The sequence below is a fragment of the Scyliorhinus canicula genome, chromosome 13 (assembly GCF_902713615.1).
Source record: "Scyliorhinus canicula chromosome 13, sScyCan1.1, whole genome shotgun sequence".
Lineage (NCBI taxonomy): Eukaryota > Metazoa > Chordata > Chondrichthyes > Carcharhiniformes > Scyliorhinidae > Scyliorhinus > Scyliorhinus canicula.
In genome coordinates this window covers 126,655,366-126,682,339 of record NC_052158.1, presented here as the reverse complement: position 1 = coordinate 126,682,339, position 26,974 = coordinate 126,655,366, and the positions used below count along the sequence as shown (strand labels likewise).

Sequence of the window (26,974 nt, the reverse complement as noted above, 5' to 3'; positions counted from 1 at the left end):
CTGCCCTAAGTGTGCTGATCCTCAGTCAGTTCTCTCTCAAAAGGAGAAGACAGAGTGCCATACTCGAGTTTTAGACTTGGGCAGAGGTAATTATACAGGCCTGAGGAAAGAGTTGGCCCAAGTAGACGGGGCACAAATAATTGAGTGTAGGACGGTTAAGGAACAATGTTCAGGGTGATATTAAATACCTCACACGCTAATGTGACGCCCTTATTCAAAAAGGGAGTGAGGCAAGAAGAAGGAAAGTATTGCCCGGTTAGCTTGACCTCTGGGGTGGGGAAGTTGCTGGAATCAATCATTAAGGTGGAGATAACTGAACATTTGGAAAGACAAAGCTCAATCCATGATTGTCAGCATGGTTTTATGAAGGGTAAGTCATGCTTGACAAACTTGCTTGAGTTCTTTGAGGATGTAACCAGCAAGGTTGATAATGGGGAGCCTGTAGATGTGGTATATCCAGACTTCCAGAAGGCGTTTGACAAGGTGCCCATATAAAAGACTAATCCAGAAGGTGAGATCGCAGGTGATTGGGGATAGAGTACTAATTGGATTGAGGATTGGCTGACTGACAGAAAACAGAGGGTGGCGGTAAATCGGCCCATTTCTGGCTGGCAAACTGTAACTACGTGGGGTGCCGCAAGGGTCAGTCCTCGCATCTCAACTGTTTACAATTAATATAAATAATCTGCATGCAGGTACAGATGTAGCATAGCGAAATTTGCGGATAACACTAAAATAGGGGGAAAGCAGGCATTGAAGAGGAGATAAAGATTTTACAGACGGATATAGATAGGCTATGAGCTGGGGCCAAAATTTGACAGATGGAGTTTAATGTGGGTAAGTGTGGGGGTATCCATTTTGGCTGAACAAATAGAAAGGCAAATTACTATTGAAAGAGAAAGTACATTCAAAATACGTCTGGCCAGAGGGACCTGAGTATCTTTGTTCATGATTCGCAGAAAGTCAGTTTGCAGGTACAGCATGTATTTAAAAATAGCAAATGGAATTTTTGTGTTTATTGCTAAAGAACTGGAATATAAAAGTAGGGAAGTGTTGCAATTATATAGGGTGTTGATGAGACCATATCTGGACTATTGTGTCCAGTTTGGTTTCCATATTTGAGGAAGGATGTGGTGGCATTGGAGGCAGTTTAGCGGAGGTTCACAAGATTGATTCCGGGGATGAAGGGGTTGGCATATGAGGAGAGATTGAACAGTTTGGGCTTACACTTGCTGGATGTTGGAAGGGTGAGAGAGGATCTGATTGAGGTATAAAATATACTAAACGGGATTGATAAAGTAAACATAGACCATATGGTCCCCCTTGTAGGGCAATCTAGAATGATAGGTCACAGATATAGGTTGAGAGGCAGTAGATTTAGAACTGAGATGAGGAGGAACTACTTCTTGCAGGGGGTGGTGAATTTGTGGAACTCACAAATGAGTTATTAAATGGTTTCAAGAAGGAAATAAATATATTTCTGATTTTAAAAATGGGTTATGGGGATATGGGGAACAGGTAGGGAGATGGATTTGAGACCAGGAAGAGATCAGTCATGATCTGATTGAATGGCTCGAAGGACTGAATTGCCTACTTCTGCTCCTGATACCTATGTACCTATGAGTGCAGACTATGGTCCTCGGAGACTATAGATACTTTCATTCATCTCACATAGAGACAAGATAACCACATGCTCTAAGAAACATGATAGTAATCAGGCGAGTCAAAAAAAGTGAGAGCGGAGTAGGGTACAAAAGAGCACCAGAGAAAGAATGAGATTTCACTTGGTGAGTGGCAGGAAAGAGTAAGAGCAGAACAGGGCATAAAAGAGCAGCAGTGAGTGAGTTCTGGCAGCCTGATCATCAGCAGGCAACTCAGTCATCAGGACCCTCACTCTCAGCAAAAGAGCAGTGTACCCATCCCCCTTGCTATACAGTCCCTTATACCGTTGCGTTCCTTAACTCCCTTCATTTGAATGACTCCTTGTACCATGGCACCATGCTCAGTTCACTCATTCACCCTGAGCAACCAATTTTGTCTATACATGTTCCATGACCCTCACTGGGCTACAATGTTTCTGCTCCCACTTAAGACAACAGGAACATTGAGTAATGACAAGTACAAAAGTGAAAATGAAAAGCCTTTAATTAGAAAATGACAAACTTCACAGGAATTTCCTTGTAATTTATTAATTTAGCATAGATAACATATTCTGCAATCGAAAGGACCTTAGTACATTGGTACACAGACCACTGCAATGATTTTCTGATATATTAATTATTAAGTAACACTAAAGACGTAGGCCTGGATTTTCCACTCTTGTTTCTGTTGGGTGGGTCAAACCCCCCATCAGTTGCAGGCTGTGTTTCCTGCCGTGCAACTTCAGGAACTTCATTTGAATACTTTTGCATCTCATTATCAGGTCCATATGACAGAATCATACCGTCCTGTCAAAAAATCCATCCATGGTGGTGCGATGCAAGAACGGGTGAATTAGGGGTACCAGGGTATGACACGTGGGTGAGTAGCCTTGACTCAGCTATGAAAAGCCTGGACTCAGAGATACTGGGGAATGATTCGGGATGAGCAGCCTTTGACAGTGGGCTAACTTTCCTTTGACCTGGGAGGGGGCGTAACCAACTTTGAATGGGGGGTAAGCAGCCAGGGTAAAACTAGAAGGGTCTCTCATGGTATCTGACTCAAGGGAACCAGGGGGAAAGCTCTAGGGTATCAGACTCTAGGTTATTGGGAGACAGACTCCAGGCTACTGGGGGCCGAGTTGATGGGTATCGGGGTGCAGACTTCATGCCACCAAGAGGCAAACTGAAAACACCATTACTGAGGCTGCTACTGCTGTTGGGTTACAGGCTTCTTGGAACGGCCTCACAAGGAGAAGGGAAGTTGAGACAGTGTGGTAGGTATGTGGGTAGTCATCATGGACTAATGGATCTACTCAAATCTGTGTGAGGGTGGGGGCAGAGGGGATCTGGAGGCGGAGTATTGACAAGTACAGGTCCAATAGAATGCCATGTCAGTTACAGCTGAACAGTCTCAACTGCAAAGGAGTAATGATCACTGACATGTCTTTCTGTTCGCTTTGCCTTTGTCAATATCCTGCATCCAGAATTACCCACCCCAGGGTTTGCGTAGAATTGTCTGTCTGTAAGGATTGCCCAGCCACCCAGCTCACTTCCTTGGGCTTCACTTCCCTCTGTGAGGTCTTTCCAAAAGGCCTGTGGCCCAGTAGCAAAAGGCATCCTCAGGAACGGTGATTTTCACACTTGGCAGTCTTCCCCTCTATCCATCCCAGATAGGCTCGCTTACCTTTCTCGAGTCAACCCCTCCGGTCTCTCCTGAGTCAATCCCCCTGGTCTCCCCGAGTCAAACCATACTCTCCCCTGAGTCAACACCTATTGAGTGTACACCTCTCCGTTCCGGAACAACCCCCACTCAGTCTTTCCCGGGTCTCCCACGACTAGGTCCCTGGTGCCATATAATTCAAATAGAATTTCTACAGTGCAGAAGGAGACAATTTGACCCATCGTGGCTTCACTGATCCTGGAGTCTTCTCCCGGTCTCTGCCGACAAGACCCCTGGTACCCTGGAGTCTACCCCTCCCCCCCCCCCCCCCCCCCCCCCACGACTCTTTTGTGACTAGGTCCTGCGTATCCTGAAATCTTCCCCTTGGTTTCCCAGGTACCCTGCAATCAATTCCCTGGTCTCTCCTGCCTAGCCCCCAATCCTCCAGTACCCTCCAACTTGGCCCTCAGAATCCTGGAGTCTTCCCGCAGGCCTCATTTGATGAGACCGCTATAACCTACAGTAAACTCCCTGACCTTCCTTTACTAGGCCCCGTAACCTGCAGTTAACAACTCCTTAGTCTCCCCCAACTAGGGCCCTGATACCCTACTTGTGTTACCCCAATCTCGCTGTGTCAAAGGCTGCTCAACTCCAGTCAGAGTCGCAAACGGCGTGGTGGCAGAGTGGTTAGCACTGCAACCTCATGGTGTCGAGGACCTGGGTTCAATCCCAAAGCTGTGCAGTGAAGGTGAATTGTTCATGCTAAATTGTCCCTTAATTGGAAAAAAAATGAATTGGATACTCCTTCACCGAGGGGGGGGGGGGGCTCCGATGGGGTCTGGCCCACAATTAGGGCCCACCGATCGGCGTGCCGGCCTCTTCCCCCCCCCCCGACCTACCTGCTTCCGCGGCCGGCCCCAGAACACTGGCGCCATGTTGGTGAGGGGCCGGCGCGCGTAAGAAGTTTCCCGCGTATGCGCAGGATGGCGCGGCCCAACTGTGCATGCACAGGAATGAGCTGCCCCAACTGCGCATGCGCGGGTGGGGGCCAGAATAGGTCGTGCCCAGGACCTGTTTGCGCCGTCGTGAAACGCGACGGCGTTCAAGGTGGCGTGGGCACTTAGTCCCGGGAGCGGAGAATATCACCTATTGTTCTGACTTTGTACCGCTGTGGATGGATAATTTGACAGTCGGTATGATTCAACCATATGATAATGAGATGCAAAGGTATAATAAAGTGATTCCCGACATTGACCAATGGGAAATACAGGCCATCACTGATGGGGGGAGGGGGTAATTATAACAAGTTTTCACGCCAATTTTAATCACAATTTTGGCCTTCTCGTGATATTTTCCACTCACAAAGCCAAACCCGCCGACTAATGTGGGCGCAAAATCCCAGCCCATGACTTTCCTATTCTGCCTTCACAAAGTAGAGGTTTCCCCTCCCCCGCCCCCACCACATTTATATTAAATGACAGGGGCATTGATTGATGGGATGTCAGGAAGTGCACATGAGATAACCTATGAGCAGAAAGTGTAAAATTTACTTTGTGGTGCAGAGTAACTAAGGAATTTACTACAATTGATAACACCTTCTGCAGTCACAACACTGGTACATAATGTTGTAGTACACCGCAGATTGTTCAATTATTCACTAACACAAAAGATTTTGCTAAAATCCTTTGCAGGTCATTGATAGCTGTGAGACAGTGTCATTCCCAAATTGCAAAGAGGCTGCATGTTTAAAAGCTTCCTACCATCACAAAGAGAAGTGTTTGACACATTGGTGCTAAATCCTGGATTGCAACTGCAATTGAAGCTTCCAATTGTATTGGTGCAGATTTGTTGACAGTTCGCTGTGTTGGTTGCACATTCATCGATATCTGCAGAAAAAAATATAGTTGTTCCTCACTCAGTTTGATTGACATCAGATCAAATATTGACAATATACATCACGAAACATTATAATGCACCACATAAAGATAAATCTCTTTACATTGAACAACAATATCATGATTGTTCTTTTCCTGAAAATGTAAATTACATTATGTCAGCTTAATAAATGTATTGATAATATTTTCTATGACTTCCTGTCCTGCCCTCATCAAACTACAATGATAGTGTGAAACTTATTAGTAATTCTCAGTAGCGTATTGATTTATCTGATATATATCTTATTCTGCAAATACATTACATCTGCACCTCTGTGCACACTGTATTAAAGTCATTATTAAAGACCCAGTGGTCACATGGACATTGGAACAAAGCATTTACAAAGGGGTCATGTTTTTGGAGCGTAGATGTTCTCCTAGCATGAGCAGACACACAGCATGTAGGAGCTGCTCAGTTGCTGTCGATAAACCCAGGGGTTGGTAGAATGGCACAGGGACTTCACCATGTCGACCTGTTCATGTTTGACAAAAATGTTGCAGATAACTGGATGAAATTCAGAAAGAATGGGGCATCTACTGCGGTGCGGCCTATCAGGCAAATTAAAGAAGGCACAATTGTACACTCTCCTAAATTTAGCAGATCCTGAGGCAGTTGAGAAATTCGAGTCCTTTGTCTTCCAAATGGAAGGGTCCAAAGATATTCCTGAAACATTCTGAGCATACATGCATGCCAGTAAAGAACATTATACGGGATAGGTACATATTTAATACTATCAAACAAAAGTTTGATGAATCCAATCAGTCATAAGCTACCTCTTTATAAATCTGAGCAAAGAAATGCGTGTTAGCATTCTCACTCACAGGTTGGTGAGAGATCACATAGTGATGTTGTCCACAAGCAGCTTCTTCCTGAGAAAGAGTTAAGATTGAATCTGCCTTCAACATCTGTATGCTGAGCCAGCAGTCAGAAATAAGCAGCAGAGTTAAGGCGGGAAACAGGAGCTTTCGTGGTAAAGGGCATGCCCTGCTGCAACTGGGGCAGCCATCACTCAGAGGATAGAACTACATGTCTGATGTTTGGTGAACGCTCTAACAAGTGTGGCAAATGGAACCATTTTGTGAAATGCTGCAGATCCAAGCCACAGCAGCATGCCCAAGCCACATTGCAGCCAATCTGTTCTCCAGGTTGCCGAGCACGAACAGGGTAAATGAATTGGAGTTCAGTTAAAGTAACCACTGTGTGTGTCTTGTTTTTATGTTGCAGGATGACCAATATCATTAATGCTAATTAACATTAATAAGAGCAGAACATGAGCACACATTTTTGGGCCTGCAGCCTGGTTTCAACTTTTAATTATATGTACTTTCTAACCTGGCCGCCAGGTTAGGTGGCCGCATGAAGAACTGAATGTACACTGGAGTCCACGATGACAATCACTCTAATATTTCCCCTTTTTTCAAAAATCAGAAACACTTCAGACTAGTTTCTGTTGGAGCATTGGAATTTAGAAGAATGAGAGGTGATCTCTTGATATATATTGGATTTTTAAGGGGCTTGACAGGGTAAATGCAGAAAGGATGTCCCCTCTCATGGGAGAGTCTGGGATCAGAGGTCATAGTCTCAGAATAAAGGGATGCCAATTTAAGGCTGAGATAAGGAAGAATTTATTTTCTCAGAGGGTTGTAAGTTTTTGGAATTCTTGCCACAGTGAATTGCGGGGAGAAAGTTCATGTGTATATTTAAGGCTGAGATACACAGATTCCTAATCAGTGAGGGAATCAAGGGTCACGAGGAAGGGCAGGAAAGTGGATGTGAGGAATGTCGGATCAGCCATGATCCTATTGAAAGGCTGAGCAGGCTCCAGGGGCCGAACGTCCTTCTCCTGTTTCTATTTCTTATGGTCTTATAGACTATTATAGAGTATAAAGAACAAAGTCTCTTATCTAGTCTTTTGCACTCTGTTTTGATCAGTATGTTTTATCTTTCGCCCATCTCTATATCTCTGTTTCTTTCACAGTTCTTCCACTGGATGTTCAAAATGGTGACAGAGGTGATTTTGACAAGGGGCCTTCTTCAGCTCTGAGTCACTGTCACTATTTAGACAGCTTTCAGGCCTCTCAGGATTTGCTTGATTATCTATTGCTTTACTGGTGGATTCTGGATCTTGGTCTTCACCTTAGTCGGTACACCAGGATGCCAGAGGGCAGTGCCATGTCCATGACTGCCCAGGGCCTCCACCCCCAGTGTTGTCATCTTGACCACTACAGAACAGTAGTGATTCCCAACAGCAGGGAGGAATATACGGTGAACCCAGAAGGTAAGGCTTTATGCCATTTAGACATATTGAAAATAAATTAAATTGACGGTAATTAGGTCGAGGGTGTGAACCTGATTACATTGCTGGTGCGGGATGGGAAAGATCTCATTGTGAGATCTCGCCGCCGCAAATCCCGTTATTTCCGTCTCTCGAGAGTTAGTGGCACCTGCGGCGAACGGGGCTGGAAAACCGCCCCCATTATATCTTTTTGAATGGATTTTTATTGAAGTTTTCAAGTTTTTCCAAATGAAGGAAGGTTTAAAAAAACAAAGGTATCAATGCAAAACAGATTCAACGCATCACAGAAGTCATTGCAAACATAGACCGGATGAGTCGGGACAATATTCGCAACGTGTTCCCTCCACTGAAGACAGAATTAAATGTGCTCTATCTAATTTCTCGAATGCAAAATCCTCCTCATGCACCTCCATTACCTCCATGGAAACATCCCGCAACTCTTGGAAATGGGTCTTGACAACCTGCACCTCAGAACCGAGATCTTCAGCCAGAACAGCTTCTTCGTTGGCAGCCATCGTCCGTCGAAGCACACCAGACCATCAGGGCCACAATAAGTGAGGATTTAAACATTCTAACACATCGACCAACAATTCTCGGGACATAAGCATAAACCATGTAGGCCAAGAAAAAGCAAAAAGAAAATTTGCATGGCTGAAAGGATGGATTAAAAGAAGAGCAGAGCTGGCAGAGCCCATGAAAACGCAACAGCTCCCGCATTCACATCACATGACACCCCTCCTCCAATATATCTAATGTCGGAGTCCACTACCACAATCACTCCAATATCATGACAGCGTAGTGCCTCCAAAGACACTTTACTGTGAGAGTATCAACACCATTACGGAGAAGAGTGAGATCTTCACCACATCAAACAGTGCCTGCAGCATGGCAAAACTAAAAGTAAAGATTGACACAGATGCAAATGTGCTGCCCAGGCTGTTGTGAGAAATTTGATCTGTATGCTGCACCAGATCCCAACACTCAGATAGATCTCATGGCATATGGTGGACTAACTATTATCAGGGAAGGTGTGGTAATTCTCCACTGCACGCAGGGCAGTTTTCAGTTTCATGTCATTGTCCAAAGTGTGACAGCAACACACTGGAGCTAATCCACCTTGGTCCAGACGTACACACTCTGCATCACCCAGCTCTGGAAATGATAGAATATAAAGACCTATTCAACGAAGACACTATTGGCAAGCTACCTGAAATATATCATAGGAAGCTAGATGACCCAATCCCACCTGTAATCTGTGCTCCAAGAACGGCCCACCTAATGGCCAGGAAGGCAGTACAATGCTCCTCCTGCAGAATGTTTGAGGTGAGGGATGCCGTCAGTGTCCCTGCTGATTTCATCTGTGGGAAGTGCACCCAACTCCAGCTCCTTAAAAACCGTGTTAGGGAACTGGAACTGGAGCTGGATGAACTTCGGATCATTCGGGAGGCAGAGGTGGTCATAGACAGAAGCTTCAGGGAGGTAGTTACGCCAAAGAATAAAGATAGATGGGTGACGGTGAGAGGGGCTGGGGGGAAGCAGTCAGTACAGGGATCCCCTGTGGTCGTTCCCCTTAGTAACAGGTATACCGCTTTGGATACTGTTGGGGGGGACGACTTACCAGGGGTCAGCCATGGGGTACAGGTCTCTGGCACAGAGTCTGTCCTTGTTGCTCAGAAGGGAAGGGGGGGAGAGGAGAAGAACATTAGTCATTGGAGACTGCATAGTTAGGGGGATAGATAGGAGATTCTGTGGGAATGAGAGAGATTCGTGGTGGTGTGTCCCAGGTGCCAGGGTCCGCGATGTCTCAGATCGTGTTTTCGGGATCCTTAATGGAAAGGGGGAGCAGCCCCAAGTCGTGGTCCACATAGGTACCAACGACATAGGTAGGAAAAGGGATAGGGATGTAAGCAGGAATTCAGGGAGCTCGGGTGGAAACTTAGATCCAGGACAAACAGAGTTATTATCTCTGGGTTGTTACCCGTGCCACGTGCTAGCGAGTCGAGGAATAGGGAGAGAGAGCAGTTGAACACGTGGCTGCAGGGATGGTGCAGGAGGGAGGGTTTCAGATTCCTGGACAATTGGGGCTCATTCTGGGGTAGGTGGGACCTCTACAAATGGAATGGTCTACATCTGGACCAGAGGGGTACCAATATCCTGGGGGGGAGGTTTGCGAATGCTCTTCGGGAGGGTTTCAACTAGTTCAGCAGGGGATTCGGAACCTGAATTGTAGCTCCAGTACACAAGAAGTTGAGAGTAGTGAGGTCATGAGTAAGGTTTCAAAGTTGCAGGAGTGTACCGGCAGGGAGGAAGGTGGTTTAAAGTGCGTCTACTTCAATGCCAGGAGCATCCGCATAAGGTGGGTGAGCTTGCGGCATGCGTTGGTACCTGGGACTTCGATGTTGTGGCCATTTTGGAGACATGGATAGAGCAGGGCGAGGAATGGTTGTTGCAGGTGCCGGGGTTTAGATATTTCAGTAAGCTCAGGGGAGGTGGTAAGAGAGGGGGAGGGGTGGCATTGTTAGTCAAGGACAGTATTACAGTGGCTGAGAGCACATTTGACAAGGTCTCGAATACTGAGGTAGTATGGGCTCAGTTAAGAAACAGGAAAGGAGAGGTCTCCCTGTTAGGGGTTTTCTATAGGCCTCCGAAAAGTTCCAGAGATGTAGAGGAAAAGATTGTAAAGATGATTCTGGATAGGAGCGAAAGTACCAGGGTAGTTGTTATGGGGGACTTTAACTTTCCAAATATTGACTGGAAACACTATAGTTTGAGTACTTTAGATGGGTCCATTTTTGTCCAATGCGTGCAGGAGGGTTATCTGACGCAGTATGTAGATAGGCCAATGAGAGGGGAGGCCGTATTGGATTTGGTACTGGGAAATGAACCAGGACAGATGTCAGATTTGGAGGTAGGTGAGCACTTTGGTGATAGTGACCACAATTCGATTACGTTTACTTTAGTGATGGAAAGGGATAGGTATATACCGCAAGGCAAGAGTCATATCTGGGGGAAAGGCAATTATGATGCGATGAGGCAAGACTTAGGATGCATCGGCTGGAGAGGAAAACTGCAGAGGATGGGCACAATGGAAATGTGGAGCATGTTCAAGGAACAGCTACTGCATGTCCTTGATAAGTGTGCACCTGTTAGGCAGGGAGGAACTGGTCGAGCGAGGGAACCATGGTTTACTGAAGCAGTTGAAACACTTGTCAAGAGGAAGAAGGAGGCTTATGTAAAGATAAGCCGTGATGGTTCAGTTAGGGCGCTTGAGAGTTACAAGTTAGCTAGGAAGGCTCTAAAGAAGAGCCAGGAGAGGACATGAGAAGTCTTTGGCAGGTAGGATCAAGGATAACCCTAAAGCTTTCTATAGATATGTCAGGAATAAAAGAATGACTAGGGTAAGAGTAGGGCCAGTCAAGGACAGTAGTGGGAAGTTGTGCGTGGAGTCCGAGGAGATACGAGAGGTGCTCAATGAGTATTTTTCGTCCGTATTCTCACAGGAAAAAGACAATGTTGTCGAGGAGAATACTGAGATACAGGCTACTAGACAAGAAGGGCTTGAGGTACATAAGGAGAAGGTGTTAGCGATTCTGGAAAGTGTGAAAATAGATAGGTCCCCTGGGCCGGATGGGATTTATCCTAGGATTCTCTGGGAAGCTAGGGAGGAGATTGCTGAGCCTTTGGCTTTGATCTTTAAGTCATCTTTGTCAACAGGAATAGTGCCAGAAGACTGGGGATAGCAAATGTTGTCCCCTTGTTCAAGAAGGGAAGTAGAGATAACCCCGGTAACTATGGACCAGTGAGCCTTACTTCTGTTGTGGGAAAAGTCTTGGAACGGTTTATAAGAGATAGGATGTATAATCATCTGGAAAGGAATAATTTGATTAGAGATAGTCAACATGGTTTTGTGAAGGGTAGGTCGTGCCTCACAAACCTTATTGAGTTCTTCGAGAAGGTGACCAAACAGGTGGATGAGGGTAAAGCAGTTGATGTGGTGTATATGGATTTCAGTAAAGCGTTTGATAAGGTTCCCCATGGTAGGCTATTGCAGAAAATACAGAGGCATGGGATTCATGGTGATTTAGCAGTTTGGATCAGAAATTGGCTAGCTGATAGAAGACAAACGGTGGTGGTTGATGGGAAATGTTCTGACTGGTGTCCAGTTACTAGTGGTGTACCACAAGGATCTGTTTTGGGGCCGCTGCTCTTTGTCATTTTTATAAATGACCTGGAGGAGGGCGTAGAAGGATGGGTGAGTAAATTTGCGGATGACACTAAAGTCGGTGGAGTTGTGGACAGTGCAGAAGGATGTTACAAGTTACAGAGGGACATAGGTAAGCTGCAGAACTGGGCTGACAGGTGACAAATGGAGTTTAATGCAGAAAAGTGTGAGGTTATTCATTTTGGAAGGAGTAACAGGAATACAGAGTACTGGGCTAATGGTAGATTCTTGGTAGTGTGGATGAGCAGAGAGATCTCAGTGTCCATATACATAGATCCCTGAAAGTTGCCAACTAGGTTGATAGGGTTGTCAAGAAGGCGTACGGTGTGTTGGTTTTTATTGGTAGAGGGATTGAGTTTCGGAGCCATGAGGTCATGTTGCAGTTCTGGTCGCCGCATTATAGGAAGAATGTGGAAGCATTGGAAAGGGTACAGAGGAGATTTACAAGGATGTTGCCTGGTATGGAGGAAAGATCTTACGAAGAAAGGCTGAAGGACTTAAGGCTGTTTTCGTTAGAGAGAAGAAGGTTAAGAGGTGACTTAATTGAGGCATACAAGATGATCAGAGGATTAGATAGGGTGGACATTGAGAGCCTTTTTCCTCGGATGGTGATGTCCAGCACGAGGGGACATAGCTTTAAATTGAGGGGAGATAGATATAGGACAGATGTCAGAGGTAGATTCTTTACTCAGAGAGTAGTAAGGGCGTGCTGCAACAGTAGTGGACTCGCCAACACTAAACGCATTCAAATGGTCATTGGATAGGCATATGGACGATAAGGGAATAGTGTAGATGGGCTTTAGAGTGGCTTCACAGGTCGGCACAACATCGAGTGCCGAAGGCCCTGTTTTGCACTGTAATGTTCTATGTTCTAAGTTCTAATGATGAAGCAGAAAGTAATTGATGAGCTGGACCGTACAATAATACTGGATGTCATAGCCCCCATAGCCGAGGCCACAGAATGGGTTTCAGCAATGGTGGCTGCATTACAAAAAAGACGGCACAGTCCGAGTCTGTATTGAACCACTCCACCTGAACAAAGCACTGTTCAGACTTCATCAACCTATGAAGACAGTGGAACAGGTCATAGCTGACTTGCTGACAGCATCTTGGATGAGCAAAGCGAGCTTTAGGAAATCCTGTTGAATGAAGAATCCTCAAAACTTACTGACCTGGGTTCTCCGAGCCTCCGCACCAAAATCGCGCTTGCCGTAAGGGGGGGGGGGGGGGGATGGAGCGTCGGACCTGCGATGTTTTCACACGATTCTGCGCTGACAGGGGAATCGGCGGCAGTTGCGCATGTGCGGTCAACGCAGCGCCGGTCAGGGGCCGTTGAAAGAGGCCCCCGCGGAGATACTCCACGGTTGACTGGCCGAGTTCCGCCGACGTGGTTCTCGTATGGTTACAACCAGCGGGAGTTCGGCGTCCGGCTGCATTGGCCGTCCTGGTGGGGGCAGGACGATTAGTCTCCGCTGGGGGTGTCTCCATGACGTCCAGGCCTGCGATCAGGGGCCACGATCGGCGGATACCCGTGATCTGAGGGGGGGCCTACCTTCTTCCACGCCAGCTCACTGTGTGGGTCCGCAATGTTGCACAGGGCTGGCGCTGCAGGCATCCGCCGCACGCATGCGCGGACCCGCGGCCGGAAGTGCAGTGCCCCGTATCGGCAGCAGGAGCTGCGCAGCACACGCTGGGGTCCTGCTGGCCCCTTAAAGCCGGAGAATCACTCCGGACTTTTTAGAAAAATGTCTGGAGTGATTCGCGTCTGTTTTCTGGCGGGCGTGCGGACATAGCCCCGTTATTGGAGAATCCTGGCCACTAGATTCATGTCTCTGGTTGGCAGATATAATTTCCTCCAGATTCTCTATGGAATCTCCAATGGTAGCAAGGTTCTCCAATGATGCATGGAACAACACTTTGCAGAACAACTCTGTAAAATCATCGTTAGTGACATCCTGGTTTGCGTCATGCAATGCAGCATGATGCACATCCTTATCTCAGGACCATTCAGTTAAAACTTAACACTGCTAAATGCAGATTCCAGGTTCAACCAGGTTCCTTATGTGAGTCATTTTTCTCACAGCTGATGGTATAAAACCGACAAAACAATTAATGAGGACAAGGAGACCTGCACTGCTTCCTTGGTGTGACAAATTATCTTTCCAAGTTTATTCCTTTCTACAGTGAGGTCACCAGACCGCTTTGCCAGCTTCTCCGCCAAGATGTCAAATGCTGTTGGCAGGAGCAACATACTTCTCCATTTAACCAGCTCAAGTAGGCACTCAGCTCCTCCAGTGTGACAATGTTTCGACATGAAAATGGAATGAAATGAAAATTGCTTATTGTCACGAGTAGGCTTCAATGAAGTTACTGTGAAAAGCCCCTAGTCACCACATTCCGGCGCCTGTTCGGGGAGGCTGGTACGGGAATTGAACCGTGCTGCTGGCCTGCCTTGGTCTGCTTCAAAAGCCAGTGATTTAGCCCAGTGTGCTAAACCAGCCCCTTATTCGTGCATCTGTACTTTATCAGCAGATGTCTCGCAGCCGGATTTGCATCCAGAATGGCAGTCCAATAGCCTTCGCATCAAGGTCCCTGACACTGAGACTTGTTATGGCTAAATCGAGAAGGACTTTTTGCCCTAATTTTTGCCAATTTAATAACTTCATATCTGGCCACCCTCTTCATGTTGAAACTGATCATCAGCTATTCATCACTATTTTTCACACATCACTATTCTAAAAATGCCTCTACACAATGCGTCTGCATGACTGCAGAACATGATGCTCATTATAGTGGTACAACCTCAGCGTCACCTACAAGTTTGACAAGGAGTTGTACCTTGCTGATGTCCATTCCAGATCCTTCCTACCTACCACTGACCAGGTGGATCGGGAGAAGGACATTGACATCATGTCCTTGCAGGGCCTCTCATCTCGTCTAATCAAGAAACTTAAGTACATTTAAACTTAGAAATCACGAACAAGAGTAGGCCATTCGGCCCTTCAGGCCTGCCCTGCCATTCCATATGATCATGACCAATCCTCTATCTCAATTCCATATTGCTATTTTCTTCCCAAACTCCTTGATGCTATTAAAATCTAAAAGATTGTCTATCTCTTTCTTGAATACATTCAGTGACTTGGCCTCCACAGCCTTCTGTGGCAGAGAATCACAAAGGTTTGCTACCCTTTGAGTGAAAAAATGTTTTTTCATTTCAGTCCTAAATTGTCAACCCTTTATTAGGGACCTAATAAAGGTTGGTGGGGTGAAAGGTGGGGGTCCTAAAAGGCGTGGACCAAATGGGAGGCCTAAAAAGGGAGAGGGCCCTCAGTAACTCCATAATGGGGTGTCCTCCCTACGGGGCTGGAGGGTAATGCCCATGTGTGTGGGGGATGACACTGCCTAGAGGTGTGGGGGACCCTCAAGATCACTTAGAGATTGGGGCACGCTTTTAAAATGTTTTAAAACATCAACCACAGGTCATGCCCTGTGTGTGGGGGTGGGGGGGAGAGGGTGATGATGGAGGGGGGAGCGGGGGGAGCTCACCCCCTTGGCCCACTGCGAGGGCCACCACTTCAGGCACATGTTTGATGAGACTTGGAGTAATCCTCACCCACATGTTTCCAGGCCCAGGGAACTGGAGAATCACAGTGGGTCGGAGAATAGGGTGCCGGGCCCGCTCAGTGGATGCAAAAGGGTCATCAAGGCCCATCTGCATTCATTTACATCTTCCCGCTGGGGTGCGGCACAACAGATCACTATGCTTAATGTATTGATTCTCTTGGCCAGGATGTTCTGCACCCGCCTTCATCAAACTACAACTTGAGACCCCCATTGATACTGAATGTCCAGGACCCTAATTAATGGTAAGTCATGAAGTGCAACTTAAAAGCCTTTGGTCCAAGTTTTGAAATCAAATTTGCGATTTCCTGGTAGTTTGTGAATTTGCCACATTGGAATCCATAAACTGCAATTGAAATATAATTATTGCTCATGGGCACAGATTAATGGACAAATGAGCTGAGTGCTAGAGGTTAGATGAGATTGACTACCCTTGCAGCATTTGACCAAGTACAGCATCAAGGAGCCCTAGCTAAACTGGAGTCAATGGAAATCAGAGGGAAAACTCTCCGCTGGTTGGAGCCATACTTGGCACAAAGGAAGTTGGTTGTGGTGGTTAGAGGTCAATAATCTCAACACCAGGACATCACTGCAGGTGTTCCTCAGGGTACTGTCCTAGGCCCAACCATCTTCAGCTGCTTTATCTATGACTTGCTTTCCATCATAAGGTCAGTAATTGAGATGTTTGCGGATGACTGCACAACATTCAGCACCATTCGCAAATACTCAGATAATGAAGCAATTCATGACCAAATGCAGCAAGACCTGACAATATCCAGGCTTGGGCCAACAAGTCGCAAGTTACATTTGCGCCACACGAGTGCCAGGCAATGAGCATCTCCTACAAGTGAGGATCTAGCACTGCCCCTTGACATTCAATGGCATTACCATCGCTGAATCCCTCACATTCAACATCCTGGGGGTTGCCATTGACCAGAAACTGAACGGGACTAGCCACATTAATACTGTAGCTACCAGGGCAGGTCAAAGGCTCGAAATCATATGGAGAGTAACTCACCCCCTGACTCTGCAAAGCTTGTCCACCATCTGTAAGGCACAACTCAGGAGTGAAATGGAATACGCTCCACTTGCCTGGGTGAATGCAGCTCCAACAACACTCAAGAAGCTCAACATCATCCAGAACAAAGCAGCCCACTGGATTGCTCCCCCTTTCACAAACATACAAACCCTCCACCACCGATGAACAATGGCAGGCATGTGCACCATCTACAGGATGCACTGCAGTAACTCACCAAGGTTCCTTAGACAACATCTTCCAAACCCACGACCACTACTACCTAGAAGGACAAGAGCAGCAGATACCTGGGAACCCCACCACCTGGAGGTTCCCCTCCACGTCACTCACCATCCTGACTTGGAAATATATCATTGCTCTTTCACTGTCGCTGGGGCAAGATCCTGGAACTCCCTCCCCAACAGCACAGTGGGTTTACCTGCACCTCAAGGACTACAGCGGGTTAAGAAGGCAGCTCAGCACCACCTTCTGAAGGGCAACTAGGGATTGGGAATAAATGCTGGCCTAACCAGCGATGCACACATCCCATGAAATTAATTTTTAAAATTATTGTCGTCACTCTCTTATTGTTTGTTTAATTGTGAAAGAACGCTAAGAGCTTGTTTGTAGCCATCCAGAATGTAGAAGACATTGAATTTAAACACCTCACACTTAGTATGTGCCAATCAACAGTTTCTGAGAATCTGAATCTTTGTAAATTTCCTACCATCACAAAGAGACGTGTTTGTCACATTGGTGCCATATCCAGGATAGCAACTGCAATTGAAGCTTCCAATTGTATTGGTGCAGATTTGTTGACAAGTTGATGTGTTGGTTGCACATTCATCGATATCTGTAGAAAAATATCCAATTATTCCTAACTCGGTTTCATTGACATTAGACCATAAAGTGACAATTTACATCACAGGTTTAAAACACTTCCTTTCGGATTTTATAATATTATGTGTATCTGTAATTGAACAATAATATCATCAGAATTGTCTTTCATAGCTAAAATGTGGCTTTATAAAGCATTACCAAATATATTGGTGCTATTGGCCTTGACCTCCCTATTCTGACCTCACTAAGCTACAATTTTCCCTCCCCATTCACGTTCGGTGACAGCAGCACTGATTAATGGAATATCGAGAAATAGTGAAAGATGTTCACAATTCCAATAGCATATTGATTTATCCAATAAATACCATATTCTGCAAACAACTTATAGCTGTTTACCTGTGATGTGTTGGGCGCTCTGGATCCGTGAAACACATACAGGCCACCAACACTGAATATAGTTCAACACTATTTTATTAACTCTTATAAATTGCTAAACATACTATTACTGTGGGTTTACACGATGCTAGATTAACTAGAGACCTGTGCCTGTCCGAACCAGTCGAATCACTCAGCACGTGGTGAGAGTCTGTACTGTAACTGATAAGCTTTTGTGCTTCTGAGAGGCTGCATCCTGAATGAGCGGGAAAAGTGATGCCCTCTGTCTTTATAGTGAGTGTGTTCTAGCTGGTGATCGGCTGCGGTGTTTGTGCATGTTGATAGGTCCTAGTGTATGTCCATCAGTGTGTGTGTCTGCACCATGGTATACATGATATCTGACATACAGATTATGACAATCTGTGCGCGTTATAATGAAGTCAGCTTCTGATTCATGATTAAGGAGTACCAAATCTTCACTTGAAGCCGTTTTGATTTGCAACGTAATGATGGCTGTTAGATGGAGCACAATTCATAAATCATCACTTGCAGTGAATCAGTTTGTTTGAAGATTCCCTACCATCGCAAAGAGAAGTGTTTGTCACGTTGATGCTGAATCCAGATGGGCAACTGCATCTGAAGCTTCCAATTGTATTGGTGCAGATTTGTTGACAAGTTGATGTGTTGGTTGTACATTCATCGATATCTGTAGAAAAATATCCAATTATTCCTACTCAGTTTCATTGGCATTAGACCATACAGTGACAGTTTACATAACATGTTTAAAACACTTCCTTTAGGATTTTATAATATTGAATAATTGAACAACAATATCCTCGGTATTGTCTTTCATAGCTAAAATGTGGCTTTATAGAGCATTACTAAATATATATTGGTGCTATTGGCCTTGACCTCCCTATTCTGACCTCACCAGTCAGTCCTTCCATCAACTGGAAGCCACTTTCCTGTACTGTCCTTGTCAAACTGCAATGTTCCTTTCCTGATTTATGTTTTTTTAAAAAGGACCAATGAGTCAAAGTGCATTGCAGAACAAGACTGAGATATGAAATAGTGAAAAGTATTCGCAATCTACAATAGCATATTGATTTATCCAATAGATACCATGGGCAGGATTCTCACAACTAATAAATCATGTGAGACTTGACTTCCGGGCGGCGAGCGAGGAGGTCGCAGGGAGAGGGGCTCCCGCAAGCGGCAGACAAGAAGAACAACCCCCCCCCCCGACAGGCCGGACGGCGGAGGAGGAGCGCCGGCAGAGGAGCCGGAGCGGGAGCGGAGGAGCCGGAGCGGGAGCGGAGGAGCGGAGGAGCCGGAGCGGGAGCGGAGGAGCCGGAGCGGAGGAGCCGGAGCGGGAGCGGAGGAGCCGGAGCGGAGGAGCCGGAGCGGAGGAGCGGAGGAGCCGGAGCGGGAGCGGAGGAGCCGGAGCGGAGGAGCCGGAGCGGCAGCGGAGCGGCGACAGGGGAGCCCAACAGCAGCAGGTCCATCCCCTCTCCCTCCACCCCCCACGCGGGCCAGGAGCGGTGCGGCGGCGGCGGCAGCCCCTCTTCTCTCCCCCCCCCCCCCCACGCGGGCCAGGAGCGGTGCGGCGGCGGCGGCCCCTCTTCTCTCCCCCCCCCACCCCCACGCGGGCCAGGAGCGGTGCGGCGGCGGCGGCCCCTCTTCTCTCCCCCCCCCCCCCCCCACGCGGGCCAGGAGCGGTGCGGCGGCGGCGGCCCCTCTTCTCTCCCCCCCCCCCAGCCAGCAGCGGGGACACCCCCCCCTCCCCCAGCCAGCAGCGGGGACACCCACCCCCCGCAGCGGGGACACCCCCCCCCCAGCCAGCAGCGGGGACACCCCCCACCCCCCCCCCAGCCAGCAGCGGGGACACCCCCCACCCCCCACCCCCCCCCAGCCAGCAGCGGGGACACCCCCCCCCCCCCCCCCAGCCAGCAGCGGGGACACCCCCCCCCCCAGCCAGCAGCGGGGACACCCCCCCCCCCCCCAGCCAGCAGCGGGGACCCCCCCCCCCCCAGCCAGCAGCGGGGACCCCCCCCCCCAGCCAGCAGCGGGGACACCCCCCCCCCCCCAGCCAGCAGCGGGGACACCCCCCCCCCCCCCCCGGCAGCAACCACCGGCCCACTCGCCCCTCCCCCCCCCCCCCCCCAACTGCTGTGACCACCACGTGGCAAAGACAAAGGGACTCTCTCTCTCTCCTGGTTGAGTGGGGAAAGAAGACAAAAGAAAAAAGAAAAAAGAGACTTGTATTTCTGTTCTTCCCAAAAGAAAAGAGAAAAGGGGTAGGGGAAATAAATTTTTAAAAAAAAAATATATATATATATATATACATATATAGATATATAATAATAAATAAAATAAAAATAGGGTGCGGAAAAGGGGGAAAAAGAAGAACAAGGAGAGAAGAAAAGATGAAGGGGAAGGGGGAGAAAAAAGTGCCAGAAGGGAGCCAAGAGAAAGGGGGCACCGGAAGTAGACTGGGCAAAGGGAAAGCCAGCTCGGGCGAACGAGTCAACACGCGAAGCGGCGGGAAGGATGCTTCGCCGCATCCAGAAGAGCTGGACGGGCGGGCAACCTCTCCCCTGGAGTTAGAGGGGGGCGTGAATTGGAAGGAAGCCTTTGCCGAGGTGGTGAGGGAGCAGCTGCAGGCAATCAAGGCAGAGTTAAAAGCAGACGCAGAGGCCGCAGCACAGGCAGCAGTGACCAGGGCCATGTCAGGGGTGCAGCAGGTTCTGACCAGATTGGAGAAGAAAGTGGATGCCCAAGGGAAGATACTGGAAGCCCAAGGGAAGATACTGGAAGCCCAGGGGGCAACCATTAAAGAGCTGGAGAAGGCAGCGACTGACGCGAGCGACCGGGTCATATCCCTGGAGAGGGGAATGGTGAAACTGAGTGCAACACAGGGGAGCCTGAAGGGCAGGGTAGACGACCAGGAGATCAGCTCGAGAAGGCAAAATATTAAGATAGTGGGCCTGCCAGAGGGGATAGAGGGTAGAAATCCCACAACATTCGTGGCTGCGATGCTGGGCTCCTTAGTGGGGCGGGAAACTTTTCCCACCCCACCGGAAATGGACAGAGCTCATCGGTCACTGCGCCCGAAGCCCAAGGAAGGGGAAAAACCGAGAGCAGTTATAGCCAGACTGCACCGGTACCGGGATAGGGAGACAATCCTGCGCTGGGCCAAGGAGAATAGAGCCTGCAATTGGGACGGGCACGCCATCCGAATCTACGAGGATTTTGGAGCGGACATAGCTAAGAGACGGGCGGAGTTCAACAGAGCGAAAGCAGCTCTCTATAAGAACAAAGTACGTTTTGGTATGCTGTACCCAGCAAAACTCTGGGTCACATACCAACACAAGGAATATTTCTTTACAGCCCCTGCCGAGGCGAATAGATTCGTCGAGGAGCACGGGCTGGAAAAACGCCATGGGAAGTAGGGACGAGGGGCCCATGGCAAGGAGATACGTCATGCCGACGGGGGGGGTGGGGAGGGGCGAGGCAAAGCCAGCCCCCTCCCCCCTGGCAGGAACACCCAGAACGGAAAACAACCCAATGCCCAAGGGCCCGCTCCAGGTGGGAGGCCAGGCCCCGGCACGAGGGAACGGGAGTACTGGAGAGGGGAGAGGGGAAGCGGGACAGCAACCTCCGAGAGGGGAGCCACCGTGCTAGCAGGAAAGCTAGCGAAGGGGGCGCGCAACAGAGCAGGGCCGCAGCGCACCCCCAACAGGGGGGAAGGCGCCAGGCAGGGGAGGGGGGGATCACCCATCAAAGGTGGGAGAGCAAATGGGGACAGGAATGGGGGAGAGAGGGGCAATGGAGGGGTACACAGGGGTATCCCCGAAAGGGATAGAGCGGGGGGGGGGGCACTCGGGGGGCGAGAGACCAGGGAGGGGAAACGCAGGGACGAAGGGACAAAAGAGGCCAGTAAGGGAATAGGGCCACAAAGTGCCACAGACAAGGGCTCGAAACAGGGAACTGCTGCAAGCACCCACCCAGTGCGGTCTGTGGGTGAAGGGGCCCCCCGGAGTGCAGGGGACTACCCGCGTGGCGGACACAAAGTGGACGGCCATGGCGGGTGTCCCCGGGACAAGGGGGAACCCCGGAGCGCAGGGACCCGACCGCATGGGGAGAGCAGTGATAGTGGACATCCTGGACGGCCCCCTAACAAAGGGAAACCCCAGAGGGCAGGGGCGCGTCCACCGGACAAATATGGTTAACCCCACAGGAGCAAGGGGGCAGAAGCCCCCCACCAGAATAGTCACCTGGAACGTAAGGGGACTTAACGGCCCAGTGAAGAGATCTAGAGTCCTCACCCACCTTAGAAACATGAGGGCCGACATAGTCTTCCTCCAAGAGACGCACTTGAGGGAGCAGGACCAACTGCGGGTAAGAAAGGGCTGGGTGGGACAAACCTATCATTCCTGTTATGGGGCAAGGGCCAGGGGGGTGGCGATCCTGATTGGCAAGAGGACAATGTTTAGGGCGACAAAGACGGTTACGGACCCAGGGGGACGGTATGTCATGGTCAGCGGGGCCCTGGATGGGGCGCCGGTAGTTCTAGTTAACGTGTACGCGCCCAACTGGGACGACACGAGCTTCATCCAAAAGACCATGGCAGAAATCCCGGACATAGCGACGTACCGACTAATCATGGGGGGGGACTTCAACTGTGTACAGGACCCAACGACGGACAGATCAAACCCCAGAACGGGGAAAACCTCAAACATGGCAAGGGAACTCAGCCACTATATGGAGCAGATGGGAGCAGTAGACCCCTGGAGATTCGCCCACCCGGGGGAGAAAGAATTCTCTTTCTTCTCCCCAGTACACAACGTGTACACCAGAATTGACTTCTTTGTGGTGGGGAAAACGGTGCTTCCAGAGATAGACAAGGTGGAATACTCCGCAATTGTGATATCAGACCACGCTCCACACTACATGGATGTGCGGCTAGAGACGGGAAGGGCCCAGCGCCCCAAATGGAGGTTGGACGGTGCCTTACTAGCTGACAAGGCCTTCAGCGAAAGGATAGCGCAGGCCATAGCGGAGTACACTGAGATCAACCAAAACGGGGAGGTCTCACCCTCCACGTTCTGGGAAGCGCTTAAGGCCGTACTAAGAGGGGAAATCATAGCCTACAAAGCGCAAAGAGATAGGGAGGAAAGGGTGGCTAGGCAGAAGCTGGTCGACTCCATACTGGAGGTAGACCATAAATACTCCGAGGCCCCGACTGTAGAACTCCTGGCGGAGAGAAAAGAATTACAAAGGAACTTTGACCTGCTCTCCACCAGGAAAGCAGTACACCAACTCCGCCAGGCACGCGGGGCCCTATACGAACACGGAGACAAAGCCAGCCGCCTGTTGGCCCACCAGCTGAGAAAGCAGGCAGCCAGCAGGGAAATTGCGCAAATCAGAGATACCAGAGGCACGTTGGAAACAGAACCAGAGAGGATTAACAAAACCTTCAAGGCCTTCTACCAAGAGCTGTACACCTCAGAGCCCCCAACGGGGAAGGCTGGGATGAACCGGTTTCTTGACGGACTGAACATACCAGTTGTGGGAGAGGGCAGAAAACGGGATCTGGAAGCACCACTAGCACTGGGAGAGATCATGGAGAGCATTAGCTCCATGCAGGCGGGGAAGGCGCCGGGACCGGACGGATTCCCGGCGGACTTCTACAAAAAATTTGCGACAGCGCTGGCCCCGCACCTGCGGGAGATGTTCACAGACTCGCTAGCTAGGGGCACGTTGCCACCCACGTTAGCACAGGCCTCAATCTCGCTGATACCTAAGAAAGACAAAGACCCAACGGAATGTGGGTCATACAGACCCATATCTCTGCTGAATGCAGACGCCAAAATACAGGCCAAAATCCTAGCCAAAAGGCTAGAAGACTGTGTACCTGAGGTGGTCACAGAGGACCAGACGGGCTTTGTCAAAGGTAGACAGCTGACCGCGAACATCAGGCGCCTGCTGAACGTGATAATGACCCCCTCCGGGGAGAGAACACAAGAGGTGATCGTCTCCCTGGACGCAGAAAAGGCCTTCGACAGAGTCGAGTGGAAATACCTCATAGAGGTACTGGAGCGGTTCGGGCTTGGAACAGGGTTCACCGCTTGGGTAAAGCTCCTGTACAACGCTCCCATGGCGAGTGTACAGACCAACAATACCAACTCCCAATACTTCCAGCTGCACAGGGGCACCAGACAAGGATGCCCACTGTCCCCGCTGCTGTTCGCACTAGCAATTGAACCGCTAGCAATCGCGCTCAGGGCAGCAAAAAATTGGAGGGGGATCCGAAGGGGAGGTAGAGAGCACAGAGTCTCACTCTATGCGGATGATCTGCTCCTCTATATCTCGGACCCACAAAGCAGCATGGACGGAATCATCGCGCTCCTGAAAGAGTTTGGAGCCTTCTCGGGCTACAAACTCAACATGAGCAAAAGTGAGATCTTCCCATTACACCCGCAAGGGGGGGGGGGGGGGGGGGGCAGCACTAAAGGGGCTGCCGTTCAAACAAGCCCGACATAAATTCCGCTACCTGGGGATCCAAATAGCCCATGACTGGAAAGGGATCCACAAATGGAACCTCACCAGCCTGACGGAGGAAGTTAAAAAGGACCTGCAAAGATGGAACACACTCCCGCTCTCCCTCGCGGGGAGAGTTCAGACGATCAAAATGAACGTACTGCCCAGGTTCCTCTTCCTGTTTAGATCCATTCCGATCTACATCCCCAAGGCCTTTTTCAAAGCGCTGGACAAACTCATCATGGCGTTCGTATGGGGGGGTAAAAATGCTAGGATCCCAAAGAAGGTCTTACAAAAAACAAAAACCAGGGGAGGGTTAGCCCTCCCGAATCTACAATTCTACCACTGGGCAGCAACAGCCGAGCGAGTAAGGGGATGGATCCAGGAGCCAGAAGCTGAGTGGGTGCGTGCGGAGGAGGCCTCCTGCATGGGAACCTCCCTCCGGGCCCTCGCCACGGCAGCACTCCCATCCCCACCCAAAAAACACTCCAGCAGCCCAGTGGTGACAGCCACCCTCCAATCCTGGAACCAACTGCGGCAGCAACTTGGCCTGACCAAAATGTCGAACAGGGCTCCCATCTGCAACAACCATAGGTTCAAACCAGCACTGACCGACGCCACCTTCAAAAGGTGGAGGCAGGACGGGGGAACATTGACAGTCAGGGACCTATACACGGACGACAGGATCGCAACACTGGACGAACTGACAGAGAAATTTCAGCTAGCTGGGGGGAACGAGCTACGGTACCTGCAGCTCAAAAACTTCCTACGAAAGGAGACAAGGACGTACCCACAACCGCCACGACAGACACTACTGGAAGACCTACTGGACGCAAGTATCCTAGAGAAAGGGAACTGTAGTGACATGTATGACCGACTGGTAGATAGGGACGACACCGTACTGGACGCAACAAGGAGGAAATGGGAGGACGACCTGGGGATGGAGATAGGGTGGGGACTCTGGAGCGAAGCACTGCATAGGGTCAACTCCACCTCCACGTGCGCAAGGCTCAGCCTGACGCAACTAAAAGTGGTACATAGAGCCCACCTAACAAGAACCCGTATGAGTAGGTTCTTCCCGGAGGTGGAAGACAGATGTGAGCGGTGCCAAAGAGGCCCGGCCAACCACGCCCACATGTTCTGGTCTTGCCCCAGACTTGTGGAGTACTGGACAGCCTTCTTCGAGGCTATGTCCAAAGTGGTGGGGGTGAGGGTGGAGCCATGCCCGATAGTGGCGGTCTTCGGGGTTTCAGACCAGCCAGATCTATTCCTGGGGAGGAGGCCGGACGCCCTTGCCTTTGCCTCCCTGATCGCCCGCCGTAGAATCCTGTTTGGCTGGCGGTCAGCAGCACCGCCCAGAGCTGCGGACTGGCTGTCCGACCTCTCGGAATCTCTCCAAATGGAGAAAATCAAATTTGCCATCCGAGGGTCGGACGACGGCTTCCACAGAACGTGGGAGCCATTCATGCAACTGTTCCGGGACCTATTTGTGGCCAATGTACAAGAGGAAGAATAGTCGGGGGAAGGTAGCGGGAGGGGGGGGGGGGCTACAGGTTCGTTACGGGGGTTCGATGGCTAGCTAAGGCCCAAAACCAAGCTAAATAAACATGTTGAGGGGGGGGGGGGCGCAGTTACTACTATGAAGATGCTTACCTGTAAATATGTATGTTAATTTTTGCGTGTTTGTTTTTGTTTGTTTTTTTTTGTTTCTCTCTCCTAACAATTTGTAATTTGTTCAATATAAAATACGAAAACTGAATAAAAACATTTATAAAAAAAAACAAACTAATAAATCATGTGAATTTGGCAACTAAATTATGATCTGATTAAAGATAGATTGGGCTGAGGTGTGAGACCCCTCGGTGAGAAACCTTCTACCACAGTTGAGGAACTGACACTAAAGAAAGAGATTGATATGTGTCGAAATGGATAAGTTGAGAAACATCGGCTCGAGCATACGTAGTGCACAGAAGAATAGAGATGCATCGTGCTGTGAGACAGTTCAAGCGCAAAGATTGGATCAATCACAGACCAAGAGTAGGATGCAACTCCTGCGTAGCACAGCACGCATACGAAAAGAAGAATTACCCAGAATGGGGAAAGTAGTGTTGTAACTGCAAGAAGCAAAATAATTTCACACACAAGTATTTGACCAGAAAAAGCAAAATAAGCCTTTCCAGATGGGCACTGCAGAGATATCAGAAGATGCATCAAATGAAGAACGATAGACGATACGATTTCTGGTGGCGGTAATGTGCTGAGAGCACACACATCAGGTGGCTCTCCTCCCAATCGGACCCAACAAAGTCCATTTATTGGAAATTTACGCCGAAAAACCCATCAAAACTTACCCGAATACAAAGGACACAGGAGAAGAACATGCCTGGCAACAATAAACCGAGTTGACGGCGGAATATCGGAAAAAAGCAGCGAAGGAAAGGGCAGGAACAGCGGGACAGCAGACAGGCGGCCCCACGAGGCGAGGCGGAGACTCAGACGAACTAGGACGGGGAAAGGTCAGCGAACCAAAAGGGGAGCAGGAGCAGGAGCAGGACGTAACACCCCCTCCCCCAGCACAGGGGGACGACTGGAGGAATGTGCTAAAAAAGGAGATGAATGCAATGAAAGAAGCGGTCAGGATGGAGCTCCACATGATGATGAAGAGGTGATGTCGGTGGCGACAAACACCATGCAGCGCACCATTGAAGCCCTGGGACGGAAGGTAGTGGCACAGGAAAGAACGATCCTGGATCTGGAGAAAGCAGATGCGGACCAGAGCGACAGGAGTGTAGCTCTGGAAACCAATGTGAGAAGGTTGGTGGCAGCT

At 49.3% G+C, this 26,974-nt stretch overlaps 1 protein-coding gene across 18 annotated transcripts in view; it reads right to left on the bottom strand.

Moving 5' to 3' along the window:
* The window catches only part of LOC119975484 (fibrillin-2-like), a 188,366-nt gene that overhangs the window by 9,828 nt on the left and 151,564 nt on the right, over window positions 1-26,974 (bottom strand). For 17 of the 18 annotated variants that reach the window (XM_038815200.1, XM_038815199.1, XM_038815198.1 and 14 more), the window contains 3 exons: window positions 18,185-18,310; window positions 17,117-17,242; window positions 5,061-5,186 (listed from right to left, as the gene is read on the bottom strand). In XM_038815200.1, the coding sequence (XP_038671128.1) occupies window positions 5,061-5,186; window positions 17,117-17,242; window positions 18,185-18,310 (378 nt within the window). The remainder of the gene's footprint in view (window positions 1-5,060; window positions 5,187-17,116; window positions 17,243-18,184; window positions 18,311-26,974) is intronic. The other variant, XM_038815202.1, reaches the window with a different exon arrangement.